The 17,424-nt window shown below is 34.2% G+C and overlaps 1 protein-coding gene across 2 annotated transcripts in view; it reads left to right on the top strand.

Moving 5' to 3' along the window:
* The window catches only part of UBE2K (ubiquitin conjugating enzyme E2 K), a 73,130-nt gene extending 56,412 nt beyond the window's left edge, over positions 1 to 16,718 (top strand). For both annotated transcript variants that reach the window (XM_036763187.1, XM_036763185.1), the window contains 3 exons: positions 2,242 to 2,341; positions 12,189 to 12,317; positions 12,686 to 16,718. In XM_036763187.1, the coding sequence (XP_036619082.1) occupies positions 2,242 to 2,341; positions 12,189 to 12,317; positions 12,686 to 12,760 (304 nt within the window). In that variant the 3' untranslated portion in view covers positions 12,761 to 16,718. The remainder of the gene's footprint in view (positions 1 to 2,241; positions 2,342 to 12,188; positions 12,318 to 12,685) is intronic.
* The last annotated feature ends 706 nt before the right edge of the window (positions 16,719 to 17,424 follow it).

The raw sequence follows: 17,424 nt of genomic DNA, 5'->3' as shown, positions 1-17,424 counted from the left end.
GATCTTACTCAAGTCCAATGAGTTTCTCCCATATCCTAAAACTTCTTTGTTTCCTAAATAATATTTCTCATTTTAGTTGCACATGTTCACATTTTAAACTGAAGATGGAAGATTAAAAGATTAAACTGAAGGTGGAAGATTAAAAATGGTTGTAGTCTAGGTATTAGCACTTTGAAAAATATACTTATAAAACAAAAATAAAAATTTCTCTAAATATATAGACTCTTGCAATAATTTTTGAAAAACATTAGATTCCTTATGTTGTTACACTGCCATTAAGCAGTTTCTACGTCGTGTACAAAGTTCTCTGTTTTTCTTTCAAATCATTACAATACCTCTTTGCTTTATTATTTATCCCATCTTTCCCCAAAACAGATCCATGTCTTTAAAAACCAGTGTCATAATAGTCCTAGGCTAGAATTATATTACATTGATTTATATGCATCCCTCTCCTCCACTTGTTCACTTTCCTTAACCACACAGTTTATTTAGGGCCAACACAGATCATGTCTTTCATGAAGGCTACTACAGTAGTTCCCAAACTTGCCCATCACTGGTCAACTGTCACACTTATTTTTATCACATAGTGCAGTACTTAGCTGTTTTCATATGTCTCTCTCCAAATAACTCATTGAAACACAAAGCCATGACTTTAAAGTTTGTTATTATTTTCCATTCCATTCCATTACACCGTAGGAGTTTGAGGTAAATATTCTTTAAATCCCTTGTGTTGATTTTAAACCCATTTTTTTCTTGTTCTTCACTGGATATCTAGAATAGGTCACAGTCACCATCCCTGCAAAAGAAGGGTTGCCTCAAAAATTTCCCGTACTCATTTATGCGTATCAGCACTGTACATATACATGATACGTAGTTCAGGAAAATTAATTTAGAACCAGCACAAACGTAGGTGTGGAATTCACTGATGGTATTGTAACAATTTCATTTATAAATTTTTTTGACATTTAAGACAGTCAATCAAGTATAGTTTTTTTTAAGCAGACGCCTGTTTCATGAGTTTTCTTGTGAAAACGTGTAAGATGTAGTATGCATAGATAATGAAATATATGTACTATACATAGCTTAATAATGTGCTAAAGTAGTACATTTTAAAAACTGCTATGTACTAAGCTTAGTAATCCTTCATGGCCTCTGAATATTTTTTTCATGTAACTTCTGTCCACTCCCTGTCTCCAGCACACCTGTTCTTACTGTAGTATACTTTTAATCAGTGCAAAAGTACCTTAGGAAAGAGATTGAAGAATAAACAAAAGTATAAATGTGGAACTAGCTGATGATATTCTACTAGAGTTGTAACTGTTTTCGGTTATAAATTTGTTTTAAGATTAATTTGTGTAGGAAAGAGAATAAGGAGGTATATTTTGTTTTTACAAGGACTGTGGGTTTCATGGGTTTTCTTGTCAAATTTTTAGAAGTATTACCAGAATTATTACCAAATGCAGTTTTGAGATGAAAATTACTGCCATGAGATTGATAGCCATTGATACATTAGTTGTATTTTTAAAAGACTTGAATGTGATTAGTTTCATCTTTGTAACTAGTATTTGTAATATGTGATTATAATGCATAAGGAAAATGTCTCGTCAGGACATGTTTGCTGTGGAATTTGTCATGTAGTACAAAATCCTTTCTCAGATACTTTTATTCAAAGACACCATTTTTAAAAATTACCAAATACAATGTTTTACATGATTGAACATGTATAACCTATATCAAATTGCGTGGCCCCTCAGGGAGGGAGGGAGAGAGAAAAATTGGAACTCAGAAAGTTTTAGAAATGAATATTAAGAACAAGTAACTGGGGAAAAAATATCATTTTTTAAAAACTACCAAATACGGTAGAATTTCCTTTTATTATCTTTAAATTTGTAGTTCCTTGCTGTGTATTCAGAATTTAATATTCCTGACGTAAGTTTTCCCATTCAAGAGTTGTTTTTTTAAGTGTTTGGTTTTTTGAAAAATAATAGATCAACCCCTTATTTCACAACAGGGTTGTGAACAGGCTCATTGAAAAATGTTAAGGAGTAATCAAATTTAAAATGAAAATAGGTTGCCTTTAATTTTATCATTTTGTTAATGTTCTTGTTTTCCAGAAAACTTGTTTTTTCTTGCTGGAATGCAGAGATCTTTTTTTTTTAATTAAATTTTAAAATTTTAAATAAATAGAATATTAGCAGATCTTTTCTTTAATTAAAAAATGTTTTTACTCTTGAATTTTAGGGCAGCAGCAATGACTCTAAGGACAGTATTGCTCTCATTACAAGCATTATTGGCAGCTGCAGAACCAGATGATCCTCAAGATGCAGTAGTAGCAAATCAGGTAAGGTATCTGAAGCTTTTTTTTTTTTTTTTTTTTTGCTGTGGGGAAGGCAGGGCAATTGGGGTTAAGTGACTTGACCAAGGTCACACAGCTAGCGAATGTGTCAAGTGTCTGAGGCCAGATGTGAACTCAAGTCCTCCTGACTCCAGGGCTGGTGTTCTACTCACTGCGCCACCTAGCTGCCTCCTGAAGCTTTTAACATAAGGAAGGAAGTTCTTCTGCATTTTGTAGGCTTTTAACACAGCATATGAAACAAAAATGACACTTAACATACGTTTTCTCTACTTTAGTGCTTAAAAGTTGTTAAGATTGCCAATTGTCATGCTATGATGAGATTAACTTTGGGGCACATTTATTCTTTAGGCTCTTCAAGTAATCTCTTAGATATGACTGGAAATTTAACTTACGTATTCCTAACTGGAATTTACTGAATAGTTGTTGACTTGTTAAACTAGACACATGGAATTCATTGCTAATTCACCTTTGAAAATGAATCTTGATCAGATAACAGTCTATTGTATTATAGTAATAGACTTAAAATGCTTCTGTAACTGACACTCTGCAAAGAGGGGCTAATATATAAACTTGATTTGAGCAAAATTCCTGAACTTACTGTTAAGACTCAGAATGGATATTGTCATTGCTTTTTGGGGGTAGGTCAGCAGATTTTATTGTATGTAAAATTTTAAAGTAGTTTTGGTCTAAGTTTTTAAGCATTTTAAATCCTGGATACAAAATTTGCAAATCACCTATGTCTGTTATTCTGTTTGATATTTAATAACATATGGAGAGTAAGTACTTTTTTTGGCATAATTTTGAGCTATTATGTGTTCAGAACCTGTAGTCAAGGGTAAAATAAGCTTTTCGTTCTCATTGTTATTCTTCATGTGTTTCAGTTTTGTCTGAACCTTCATGGACTCATTCGGGGTTTTCTTGGCAAAGATACTGGAGTGGTTTGCCATTTTCTTCTCCAGGTCATTTCACAGATGAGGAACTGACACAAACAGGGTGACATGACTTGCCCAAAGGACACATAGCTGATAAGTGTCTGAGAATGAATTTGAACTTGTGAAGATGAGTCTTTCTGATTCCAAGCCCAGTGTTCTAACCACTGCATCACCTAGGTGCTCTCAAATCAGTTTGTGGACAGACCAATTTTATTAGTTTTCAAAAGCAGATATATTAAAACCTTGCTGTATTTGTATAGGGCTTTGTTTCACCAGGATAATGTTATAAGTCAGCTATGAAATCATTGAACACTTTTGCTATTTAAAAAAACAACCGTGAATAGGGAAGAAAAGTATTTACCTTACTCAAATTCCACTCTATTGTGTACATTTAATAAGGTTTCCATGCATTTCATTCCAACAAACATTTATTAAATACCTCCTACATATGAGGCACTGTTCTAAGACACAGACACAAAAATGAAATAATCTTAAGAAAGTTACATTTTCTTAACTAATTGCTTAGTTAATCATTATTTATAAATGAATTATTCAAACATTAGCTTCAGAATTGCCTAGGTCATTGCTTATTCATATTTTTAACCTGCAAAATAACTACAAATCTACAGATTGCTGCTGAGACTATAGCGACTGTGTTTGAATCCTGGCTCAGAAATGAATTCTGACTCTGGGTCAGTTCATTTAACCATTTTGAACTTAACTTTTCTCACATGTAAAACTGGTATAGGAACAGCTAGGTGGCGCAATGGATAGAGTGCTGGGTCTGAAGTCAGGGTGCTTCATCTTCTTGAGTTCAAATTTGGTCTTAGACACTTACTGTGTAACTCTGGTAAAGTCATCTAACCTTCTTTGCCTCATTTCCTCATCTGTGAAGTGAACTGGAGAAGAAGATGGCAAACCACTCCAGTATCTTTGCCATGAAAACCCCAAAGGAGGGCAGCAAGAGTTGGACATGACTGAAATGACTAAACAACAAAAATTGGAGTAGCATTTGTACTACCTGTCTCAAAGGGTTATTGTGGGAAAAGAATTGTGTAGCCCTTAAAGCACTATGTAAATGTGGATTATTTTTACATTTATATGGATTTTATAAGTAAGAAAAGAATTAATTTAATAAAAGTACAGTAGCAAAAGCGTGGGGGTGGGGCAAGGGAAGGCAGTGTTTATATACCAAGCATTGTCTTCAGGAGACAACGAATAAATAATATCTGCCTGATTAGAGCAGAAAATGTGTGCTGGTCAGTAGTGGGAAGGAAGCATTTATAGGGAGGGGTAAAATTATAGAAGTCAGTAAGCTAGCCCAGAAAAGTTTAAATTTAGCGTAGTAGGTAAGAGAGCTGTTAGAGACCTTTGAACAGAGAAGCATAGAGTAAAACTGTTTCTAGGAGTGGGATATTAATAGAACTCTGCTTATTGGTTAAATCTGACAGTATTGAGAAAATAAGATGAAGGGAGCATTGTGGGAAATCATCTATAGGGTTTTTACACTAATCTAGGCATTAAGTATTTTGGGATCTGGATCTAGGTGTGAGATGTAATGGGGACCTGGACTTAGGATATGGCTATGGAAAATGAAAAAAGGCAGAGCAATTTTGAAAGAGTGAGTAGTTTGGTAACTGGAGGTGGTGAATAAAGGAGAAAAAGGTCAAATTCTACTTGCTAGTTTGATTTCTTTAAAATCTGAGATTATTAGGAGAATGGTCTGACTATTGACAGAAACTGTTTAGGTGAGGTAGTAGTGTAAGAAGTTGAAAGTAACACTGAGCTATGAACCTGAAAGTTTGGAAAGATGGTGGTGCTTTTGGTATAGAGAAATTTGTAAGAGAGGAAGGTCAGGGAAAATAGAATGAGTTTTACACTTTCTGCATTTAAGATGTCTCCTGGACTTTTATTTGGATTGATTGGGAGAGAAAGTCATTACTAAACAAGGGGATAAAGAAAGACGTCATGAAGTAACTGACAGCAAATTTGAAAAAGTAGAGCCAATCTACTTTACAAAGCAGGGCAACCATAGTAGTAAGTAGTATTAACAAACAATCAAACCATGTAGGTGAAAGAGAACATGAAAGGAAATATTCTGAGGACAGAAAGTAGATTAGTCTGGCTGGAATTTAGAGTTCATGGAAGGGTAGTAGGAGATAAAGCTTAAAAGATAAGGTAGTTCCAGATTGTGGATAACTTTGAATTTCTAAATAGGCAATAAGGAGCCACAGAAGATTATCTAACTGAAAAGTAGCATGGGCAGATCTATAACACTTATTTTTTGCCACAAAAGATTAGCCCTCAATTATATATGATCTTGCTGTATTCTTTATTAAGTAGTATGACTGTAGTCATACTGTACTCTGTAGATGATTGCAGTCATTTCCCAGTAGGATTGTAACCTTGTTGAGGATTGTTGGGTCTTTACATCACACATTTTGTTTTTATATCACCCCCTCTCCTTCCCAATTAGCTGTCCCTTATTCTTAAGGCAGGAAAAAAAGTTTGGCAAACCAACCAATGCATCGCTTGTATCTAACACTATCTGTACAGAACTAATTATCCCTGCAGAGAAAAGATGTGAGGTATATTTATTTAACATTTTTTCCTATGGCCAATCTTGGTTATTATGCAGAGAATTCAGTTTCCTTTTTTAAATAGTTGGTTTAAATAAGGCGAAAGTAGATTTAAATGAGAGATCAGAACAAAGGCAAAGAGGGGGCAAAACTAAGAGGAAAAGTCAGAATGCAGCCATCGTGGCTGGAGGAATTTCCAGGATTTCCAGAGACCCTTGCATTTCTAAAATTATATGAATCTATTAGAGGAGATACAGTAAAAAGAACATGAAGGAAAGAGATTTCCATGTTGTCTATGCTATTCAAAGAGCTCTGAATATACTGATCAGGGTGTTAGTAGAAGAGGAAGAAGGCAACATAGAGCAGGCCCTGGAACTTATTGGTACTTACCCTGTTCCTTTCACTGAAATACATCTTTACCATGATTATTGGATTAAGAATCAGGAGATCTGAGTTAGAATCCTACCTCTGTTGTTGTTTTGTTGTTTCAGTCATGTCTGACTCTTTGTGACCACATTTGAAGTTTTCTTGGCAAAAATATTGGAGTGGTTTGCCATTTCCTTCTTTAGCTCCTTTATAGATGAGGAAATTGGGGCAAACAGGGTTAAGTGATTTGCCCAGGGTCACTCAGCTAAGTGCCTGAAGCTAGATTTGAACTCAGAAGGATGAATTTTCTGGACTCCAGGGCAAGCGCTTTATCCACTGTGCCATCCAGCCACTCTTGTAGCTCTGGTACTCGTAGGTAAATCTTTTGGCATCTCTCTTGCATTTCTTTCCTTTTTTTTCCTCTGTAAAATAGATGGCTTTAGAGGACCCTTCCAACTTGATCCTGAGATTGTGGAAATTGTCTTGGGATTGAAATCAAAGGAGACTAACATTCAGATCCAAGCTGTCCCCTTAGTTACCTCATCTCTAAAACAAGATGGATTGGGCTCTAAATCTGTGATTTTATCATTCATAAATCAAATGATGATGGCAGTGCTTGCTATACCTTCCTTGTAGAATTTTTTTTAAACATTATATGAATATACAATGTATTGTGCCTTTGGGGCAATATACAACTAAAGTATTGTACTTTTCTCTCTGGTAGCTTATAATCTAGTATGAATAGCAATTCTGTTTGGAGAGTGTAAAACACCTGTAGTTATAAGTATGCCTTAATGTACATTTAATACATAGGTTTTTAGAGACGTTGTGTATCCACAAGTTTTAAATTGTTTTTAAAACCCAAAGTTCATTTTATTATTTTTGTTCAGTTTGGAAATGCTCCATTGTAGTGTAAGTTGAACTGCGTGTTACTATTTTTTCCAACATTAATACCCCCAGAAATTAAGGGCATCTTGATTAACATCACAACACACTTAAGACATATTTCTGTTTGATGTGCATGTCATTTCATGGTCTTTCTATTCTCTCCCAGGCAATCTTTTCCTCCTCCCCTATACTTAACTACCTGATCCTGTCTTGCTCTCTAGTCTTGTTGGTTCCTCCTCTACCTTCAGACTTTTACCACTTTCTCATACCTTATTTTTTCCTTAGCCACCTTCATTATTTCTCTTCAATCTGGCTTCCACAGTACTATGACACTCCATCATCAAAAGAGCTGAAGACCTCTTTGTTCCCCAATGAAACTGTCTTATTTCTTAACTGCGTCCTTTTACAGCAATATTATCAATATGGTTGATACATCTTTTCATATTGCAACTGCTTTTCCTTGGCCATCTACAAACAATATTTACCTTTTGATTTTCTTCTACCTAACGTTCTCTTTGTTTCTTCAATTTATTGAGCTCTTAGTAACTTACGAAGACTGGTAGTTAGTTCTGCCTCAGATACTACTATCTGTGTGACTATTGGCCATATTAGCCTCTGTCTTCCTCATTTTCTTCTTCTGTAAAAAAAAAAATGGGGATTATAATTTCAACTCATTCTCAGAGTTGTTAGTATCAAATGAGATAGTATTTGTAAAGTTCTTTGTAAACTTTAAATGTTTATGTACATGCTAGCTGCTATCATTATTAATAATAGCTGCATGGCCCAGAGGGAAATAAAAACATAAGGACGATGATCTGTGCCTTTAAATAGTTACTTAGATAAAAATAGCTACACAAATAATTCCATTTTTAAAACATGCTTATAATAAGGTGTTTATACTCCCCACCCCAAATTATCTTTTATTATTAACTTTTTTTAAGCAAGCAAACACAACTATTTCGATATAATATGAACAGAAAAAGAGATTTGGATATGAAATCATAAATATATATTATTTAGAGATTTTCTTTTAAAAAACATGTTACATTCAATCCATTAATAGAGACACTCCCCTGTTTATTCATAATCCCTTCTGAATTTCCTGCCCCTCCCTGTTGTTATTTTAAAATTTCTTATTGATACTCAAAAAACGACTTGTTATTGCTCTTTGGAACTCTTATTCCTCCTTCACATAATAAAAGTTTATGTGGATCAGTGTGTGTTTTTCCCAATATTCATAGATAGTTGCCTTAATTTTTTTAGGATTCACTCATGCTATACTTAGCTATCATTTGAAAAATCCATAATCTCCTTTTCATTAATTAAATTAAAAAAATGAAAATATTATCTAAGTCCCTAAGACGTCCCTTCTATTCTTGTAGATTTTTCAGAGGTCACTGTCAGCGAGTAAGTAAGCACATGTCCAGGTTATTTTAGCGCTCTAGTAGGTAGTTGTATGGAGTTGGTGATTTAAACTGACTGTAGTTGGATATTCTCCTACCATCTTCGTTAGGATTTTCAACACCCCTCCACTGTTGACTAGTTTATATTCTGTGCTTAGTACTTTAAAATATATTTTCTGTATCATAGAAAATATAAGGAAAATTGAACTAGCTCTTTCATCTCTGTTATAACATTAACCTGGGCCAGCATTCTAATCCTTTAATCTTCACGTTGCTCCTCACATAGCTTTAAAACGGCCTTTTGTTGTCGTTAGCATTCATTGCATGCCTCACTTTGTGCTTTGGACTTTGATTATGATTTACATCTTTCAAGGATTATGTTATTTTTAAAATTCATTATCAGTTACTGATTCTTATCCTTGCATGTCTTTGAAAATTCTAGGGTTGGTGATGATTTCCTCATGTCTACACATTGTTCTCTTTAGATCGTAGCCTCTTTTCTTCATCGGTATCATTTGACATTGGTATTATTGAGACCATACCCATGCTCTCTAGCTGACTTCCCCCATGGAATTTTAATTTTGAAATAAGTAAATTAATTTCATTAAATAAAACCTAGATGAAGGAGCTAAAGGATATTTTATTTAATTCTTTTCATTTTTGGCTTGAGTTTGGGGCAAAATATGATTTATATCTTATGTGTATGCCAGGTGTTGGAGTCAGAATGATATAATAATCATGTTTGTGGGACAGAATGAAGGATCACCTTATCTGGTTGGTTTAACTGCCGAAGTAAAATGCTGAAATAAATAATTTGTATATATTAAGAAGCAAGTTAAGGAATATTTAATTTAGGCTGTAATATAGCTTTAATTTTTTTGTTTTTTTTGTCCTGTTTGTTGATTATCCTTCATTCCCAAAGTGGACCAATGACATCACAAAGGTGATGTCTTGATGTGTTCATGAATTGGATTTGAATGAGGCAGATAATAGTTTGTGACCATTAGGAACAACCAACAGATACATTCATTGGGGACATTTCCTTGATCTCAGACTTGATGGGCCCTAGCCATAAAATTGGCAAGAGTAGTAGGCACTAAGATTATTATTCACCATGCTAACTTTTGTATAATTGAATTTTTTAAATTGCTTTTTAAAAATCCATGTTGATGTGCTCTCAAGTATTTTGTTCTTCAGTTCCTCTAAGTCTTTAACTCATATGAACCACTCCTCTTCTCCTTAGCCCAAACTTGGATAGCTGCAACCTTGCTGTCACTAACATCTACAAGTCAAAAACTTCAAAATTTCTTTATCTCATTGTTCCGTTGTCCCCTAGCCTTACTCTAAACCAATTTTTCATCTTCACCAGGAGCCCCTTTATCTCTAATTATTCTCCATGGCCACCATCTCTACTACTGTACTTTTGTTCTTTTCCCATTCTGGACCCAGTAATAAACCTGATTAACTATATACTGTAATTGACTCTTGGACCCCTTGATATTCTAATGGAAGGTCGTATTTTTAACAAACACCATCTCATACCAACAACCTTATCTACTCTTGCTTGATTATATGCTGCTGAACAGATTTGGAGGAAACTCACAGGATTAAACTTGGGTCCATTGCACATTTACATTAGTTATTCTCAGCTCAACAAGCCATCCTCTCCCGAGTGTCCCACCTTTGTTGAGGTAATTACCATCCTTCCTGTCACCCAGTTCCATTGAACTAAACTATTTTTGACTCCTCACTGTCCCTTAACCTCCTTCCCCTTCTTAATCATTTGGCTGATCTTAGCCTCCACAGAAACTCTCACCTATGCTTTCCCTTCTATATACTCGCATAGTCCCTAACCTAGTTTAGATCCTCATCACTGTTACACTAGTCTTCTAGTTTGTACCTTTATATTGACCTCTTCGCATCCTAAACCTTATCAAGCATGCATTTGCTAAAATAATCACCTACTCAGTAAACTTCAGTGATTCCCTTGTGACTTTTGGATCCCATGCAAACTTATCTTAGTGTTTTAAAGCCCTTCAGAACCTGTCCTCAGTTTACCTTTTCACTCCCTGTTATGTATTTGCTTCTCTTCCTGAGCTTTGTGTTTTAGCCTAAGTGGCCGTACGCTCCTGACATAGAACACTCTAAGCCTTTGTACTAGCTGACATCCATGCTTAGAATGCACTCCCTCCTTCTTAAAATTCTTGCATTCATTTTGTATAGATCTTTTCATGAATGTGAATGGAATCTCCATGAAGGCAGGGACTGCTTCATATTTACCTTTGTAGCCTCAGCACCTATCGCAGAGCTTGATATAGTGTATTTTTAATAAAGATTTGCTGAATTGAATTCACACTATTTTCTTTTGAGAAGCCATTTGATCTATATTACAAAGCAAAACAGGGTGTTTGTCCCTTTTTTTTCAATTAGGGAAAAAATTATTTAGGGTACTTATTCCCAAATGTTTACAAAAGCATTGCCATTTTCCTTGAAGCAGGTTACATGTACATAACGTTTGAGGCCAAATTTGAACTGTAATTAATGTTGAAATCAGCCATGATAAATTCTCATTACTTAATGTTCAAGGTGTGTTTGGAGAAACTTAAATCTGCATTGTATTATTATTCTAACTTTTAGGCACCTTTTTTTTTAGTTTGCTAATTTAGTGGATAGTCATTGCCAATCTTTGACTGTCACATAGCTATATTCCCCCTATTATGATTGTCCCTTTTACAAATATTACTGTGCGGGAATCTTATAATCAAATCTTCCAGGTTTTCCATTATTTTTTCTTTCATTTTGTGTCATGGAAAGTACTAATGAAAATTGCCTATCATAGAAAAATAAAAATTACGAACAACTTGAGAGTGAAAAGATGCCTAGTATATATAACCCTGTTAATAAAGATTTCCTCCTAAGAAGGTACAGTATGAGATTTTATTGAGATTATATGATTTGAAAAAAGGTGGGGGGCAGGTAGGTGGCTCAGTGAGTAGAGCACTGGCCCTGAAGTCAGGAGGACCTGAGTTCAAATGTGCCCTCAGACATTTGACACACTAGGTGTGTGACCTTGGGCATGTCACTCAACCCCAATTGCCCTGCCTTCCCCTCTGCAAAAAAAAAATAAAAAGAAAGAAAGAAAAAAGGTGGGATGGTGGTTCCTTAACAGAGGAGCAAACTTAAGGATACCTTGGTACCTTTGGGATTAAAAAATAATAATTTGAGATTTACCCAAAGGACATTGAGCAGATTTTGACTTTGTGAGGTTGTAATTTCTGGCAGGGGAGAGAGACCCACAAGGAAATATTAATAATATTAATAACACATTTATATAGTGTTTTAAGATTTGCAGAGCAACTTATGTGTGAGGTAGTTATTTTAAGTCAATATTATCCATATTCGTTTGGTGAGGAAATAGTTCCAAGAGAAGTAAAAGTGTCTTTCTGGAGCCTTACAGCTAGTGAGTTTTGGAGTCAAGGTTTGTTTCCGACTCTAAATCTAGAATGCTGATCTATATGCTGATCATGAAGCATTTTTAGTATATCCCTTATGTAATAGAACCTGGAAGTTTGGTCAGGCTTTTAAAATATTAAAATACTTCTTATTACGTACTATTGGATAGCTTCATTTAGACCAAATGTTGTCTCGTTTTGTTTTCCTATAGTACAAACAAAATCCAGAAATGTTCAAACAGACAGCTCGACTTTGGGCACACGTGTATGCTGGAGCACCAGTTTCTAGTCCAGAATACACCAAAAAAATAGAAAACCTATGTGCTATGGGCTTTGATAGGGTAAGTACATATCATGTGTGCTAGTTTTTATTTTATTTTTAGTATTGCTTGGTGGCATGGAGAGGGATTAGAAAAGCAGCTGAGGTGATCTTTACTGTTTCTGTCCATCATTTTTAGTTGACATTTGCTAATAAATTATCTATTTTCCTTTGTATCTTCATTTAAATAAAACTCAGCAACTGGATCAGTTCTTTGCTTTAAAAGATTTATATTTGTTATATATGCGTGTAGTACAGTGGTACTGGGTAAATGTATTTTAGGAAAGAAACTTTACATAAGATATATTAATTCCAAAGCAGTAACTGAATATGCTCTAGAAATGTTACTTTGGGATTTGATTTTTTTTCCCCCATTTCTTTTCTCTCCAGAATGCAGTAATAGTGGCCTTGTCTTCAAAATCATGGGATGTAGAGACTGCAACAGAATTGCTTCTGAGTAACTGAGGCGTAGAGAGAAAGCTGCTGCTGTAGTCCAGTCCAGTTTGCCCCCTTCTTGAGGAGCATCACCATCTGTTATTTTTAGAATTCTGCATAGATTTCTTTTAAAACTGGCATTCTTGCCTAATTATTATCTAGGCATGATTGAAGACTGAAAAAAAAAACCCTGCTCTGTAAATAAAGCTAATTAAACGTCTGTGTAAATTTAAAAAGGGGAAATACTTTAATTTTTTTTTTCTTACTAAATAGTGTAAAAATTCTTTGAGCTCAGCTAAGACTATGGAAAAACAAAACATGCTACTTTAGCATTTAGCAGTGTGACCAAGACTAGCAAGAGTTTGCTTCAGGATTTTGTTGAATAATTATTTAAGTAATATTTTGAACTTGTTAAGGCCATCCAAATTGTTGATGTCATTCATCACAGCTACCTTAATGTTTTTAACATTGATCTTCTGTGCCTGTGAATTTACTTGCATGCGTGTACTTTACTAGACCTCTTAGAACCTGGTAGCTGAAGAGAGCACCATTTTAAATATTTGTGTGCTTAAAAAATTAAAGACTTACCCAAAGTTGAAAATGGTGACCTATTCAGAACCTTTTCCATCCCTGTCATTGGATTGGGACACCACATGTACTTTCTCTTCATTTTACATATCTAAATTCTAATGGTAAATTAATTTTTCCCTTGTTTCTGGTTGAGAATGTGCCATTTATAGTACCTTATTTTCCATTTTCAAATGATATATTTGCAATATTTTGTCATTATAATTAAAATAACAGTCTTGGAACTTTCATGTAGTAAGAGGTGGTGCAAAAATGGGGCTACTGATTTTATTTCTTCTAAGACCATTACATTCTTAATGTTGTGGTTTCCCTGTAATTATGGGAAGAACATAACTTAATTTTCGCTGTTTGGACACTCTTTGAAAAATTGTCTCAGCAGTTGAAGATTTTCTTTGAGTACTTGCTTTGATGCAATCAACAGTTTTGCAACAGTTTTCTATTATTTTGGGCTTTATTGTAGGGATTGCTTATCAGGTACTTAAAATTTCACTTTTGCTTACATTTTCCCCTTGTTGACCCATGAAAGCTGTGTTAATGTTTTCCTGTACATACTTCAAATGCACATAGAAAGAAATAGAAGTGTGTTATAAATCTAGCTTTCTTTATGATGTTTCTGATAATACAAGCATTGAAAATCTCACTTTCTTGTGTACATAGTCAGACTTTCTATTCGTATTAAAATGACATTTCATCCTGAATTCAAAAGTTTGAAAATTATTAGTTTTGCCAATACAGATATCAGTGTGACCATTTATTGATTGTTGAACGAACTTTATGCAAATAGGCACATACTTCAAAAAAAACTATTATATGAAATTTTTAGGTCAGATGAAAGTAAAGTTGGCAGACTGGATTAGTTTATGATATGTCATATACAAAGCTTCCATTTCCTGACAGATTATTAATCTAAACCATAAATTTAAAAGATGCAGACATAATTGTTTTTGAACCATGAGTTTGGTGTTACTTCATATTTGACTTTTTTGTATTCTTGATACTGGAAGCAATAAGAACTATTATTGAATATATTAAAAGATTAGAATAAGAAATTAAAGGGAACCTAGTTCTTCCAAAAACGTAGAATTTCCTAATCAACAGTAAACTCTTTTAGTTTATCATACTAAACTCATGTCTGTTTTTTCTATGCTGTTTGCTTAAGCATGAGGTTTTTCCTACAATCACCTTTTATTGTTGTAGCCCAACTATTTTCTGATGATGCCAAAGGAAATGATTTTTTCTCTTTATTTATTTTAAGCAATTAAGGACTTTTAATTTGTATTTTGAGGTATTAGAGTAGTACAGAATTATGGATGTTGTCCCCTCATTTCCTCTTGGTCAAATCTCAGTTTGCTTTTTTTGTTACACAGCCCTAGTTATACGATTATGTGGTGAACATTCTATTTTTTTTTTTTCAACTAAAATACATCTGCCCAGTTTACCATTTCTAAATATTGCCAGGGTATAAAAATTATCATTAAAAGAGAGAACTGGGAGATTGTAAAAGAACGAGGATTACATGCCTTTGTTTTTTGAAGACAGATAAATCTTGCTTTTGACTAGATGCTTTAGCCTCAAATGGACCCCATTAAGTAAGTACATGTCAGATACTATGTAGCTCAAGGCTGCCCAAGGGAGTTTGAAGATGTGATCATGTTTGGTACTGAGGTGTTTTTCCATAAGAGAGTCCTCATGCCTACAATTTAATTTACTTTACACTTTTTAAATACTACAGTCAGTTTGTTTTTGTTGTGTATTCTATATATATAAATCTATGTATAGATACTATAGATATAGATACAGATATGAATTTGACTTCTTCCATATTGCAAAATTTAATAATTGACAAAAAAATTGCCTTGTTCAACTTTTTTTTTCTTAAAAAAGCCTGGAACAAAGGCACTTTTAAAGAATGCAGATTGGGGAACAAGAGGTGCCCTGCTAGAAAATAGTTTCCTTATTGCATTTTTTGGATATTTGGTATTTTTAAAGGTTTACAAAACATATACACAAAATACAAATCTATTTGGAGCAGATAGTGTTACTAGAGAAAGCTGACATTCCAACCAAATAGAGTTTATTATTGTTAAGTACAAATTTTGTGGAACATGCCTGACTTTTAGTAGAATGGTCAATTGTACAGTATTCATACACTTCAGTTTTTTTAATGACTGGAAAATAGTATGTGACAGAAGAATTAGTGCAGTATGTAAATATTTAAAAGAATCTGGTACTAAATTAGCTGCTGAGAGTTGACTCCCAAAGATACTTATCGTTGTGAATATAAGTTCACTTTAACAAATGCAACTTCCAGGAGTAGATAAACTTCAGTATAGTTGGCTAGGGAGTCCCTTGACATTTTGCTTTTGTGAGAAAAACTGAATCTAAAATAAGATTGATTTTGAAGCATATCATATTGGCAATCCATGTAGTCGTCGGGTATATTTAAAAACTATGCAAAGTTCTTTAAAAGAAACTGTGAAGAGCTGGCATTTAAAGGGGAAATGGTTTTGTTTATGCACTACAGAATGGAGCACACTAGTGGATGAGAGACATTTGCTGCTTAATGTGAAAAGCAAGCCTTTGCTGTCAGTGTGTGCCTGATCTAGGGCTTTTAAAAACGCAATGGGGAATCGACACTATTCCTAGAGAAGCAGACACCACCTCTCTTGGGGGGTAAAGCCAGGAATTGAATATAGTCCTTCTCTTTAAATAATTAAGATGAAATACGCCGGGAAAATTAGATCCAGCTATACCTTCTTCATGTATATAGACTACGTAGGTGGTGGCAGAGTTTTAAAAGTGCAAAAGGATGCCATTTATTCACAGTTGATTTTAAATTTATGAAATTCCTGTGAAAATGTTTAGTCTTAATAGCTCTTTCTAGTTTTAGGAATTTCAACTTTGGTGTAAAAAATAATTTAATTTAAAATTTTTACCTTTTCAGGTTTTTAGCATTAATTTAAAATACATGCTTAATGTCAGGCAATGACTTTCTGGGGAAGAAGGCAACCTGAAGTATGTACTGATATATAGCCTCTTTTTCCAGGTATGATTTTTCTGTGATGTCTACATGGTACCACATGATGATATTTTCAGAATTGCAAATGGATCAGAAACCTTAAAAATGAGTAGCTCATTTTCCCCGTTTTTATTGTTTATTGCTTTGTTGGTCTGATCTACCATGACAAACGTGATCATCAGCTTAAATGTCAGTCATTGATGTGTTCCCTCTCTTGCTTGGTTAATTTATTCATCGTATTCTACATAATCAAGCTTGGCACTAGTTTACTGATTGGTTCCAGGGGATAAATGGATACAAATCATTGCACTGTACTGTTATCCTTGTCTGCTTGCTGTTACCTACCTTTTCTAGGCATCATAATAAAAACTAGACAATTTCTTTGGGGCAAAGAGATTTATTTAATGTAATTTAAAGATTTTTCAATAGAAAAGGAATTCTATTGAAAATAAATCAATTTTGCAGATTTCAGCAGGTGATGGTGCTTTGTTGTGGTGTCTGCTGGAAGCTTACTGCCATTATAGGAATATTCAACTTAGCCAGAAAGAACCTGGCTTCTTAGCTTCTCCAAATTTTTAAAAATTGTTAGTGATAATGAATTTTGTCAGGAGGTTTTGTTTTGAGCCACTAACTTCTTGTAAGGGGAGAATACCCATATCGCATTGAAGTAGTGGAGGTGGGATTTGTGTCATTTTCCTTGGTGGGTGGGGAGGGGAAGAAGGGCAGGGAGTGGGTGGGTGGGGTGGAATTTGTCTTGAGAATAAAAACTACAAAACACTTTTGTACACAAAAGATTTTTTAAAAATAAATACACATTTTAAAAGATGTTGATTTTTTTTTTCACTGGGAATGCTTAATAATAAATGCATGTTTCCCTGAAAACAGTTCTCATCTTGTTTCTGAACATTCATATTTTAGATAGGCCATTCAGTTAAATGCAAAAAGGACAGGCATCAATCTCTGCTTGACATATTTATAGTGATTGCTGATGGTGAAAGTACACAATAGTCATTTTCATTAAGTGTTTAACAACAAGAACATGAGCTTTAAAAATTTTGGTCTGTCTTGTTTGTTTAAACGTTGTTAT

Source organism: Trichosurus vulpecula, chromosome 6, assembly GCF_011100635.1.
Source record: "Trichosurus vulpecula isolate mTriVul1 chromosome 6, mTriVul1.pri, whole genome shotgun sequence".
NCBI lineage: Eukaryota > Metazoa > Chordata > Mammalia > Diprotodontia > Phalangeridae > Trichosurus > Trichosurus vulpecula.
Note: the sequence above shows the minus strand (reverse complement) of the source record. Positions and strands in the feature narration are given on the sequence as shown.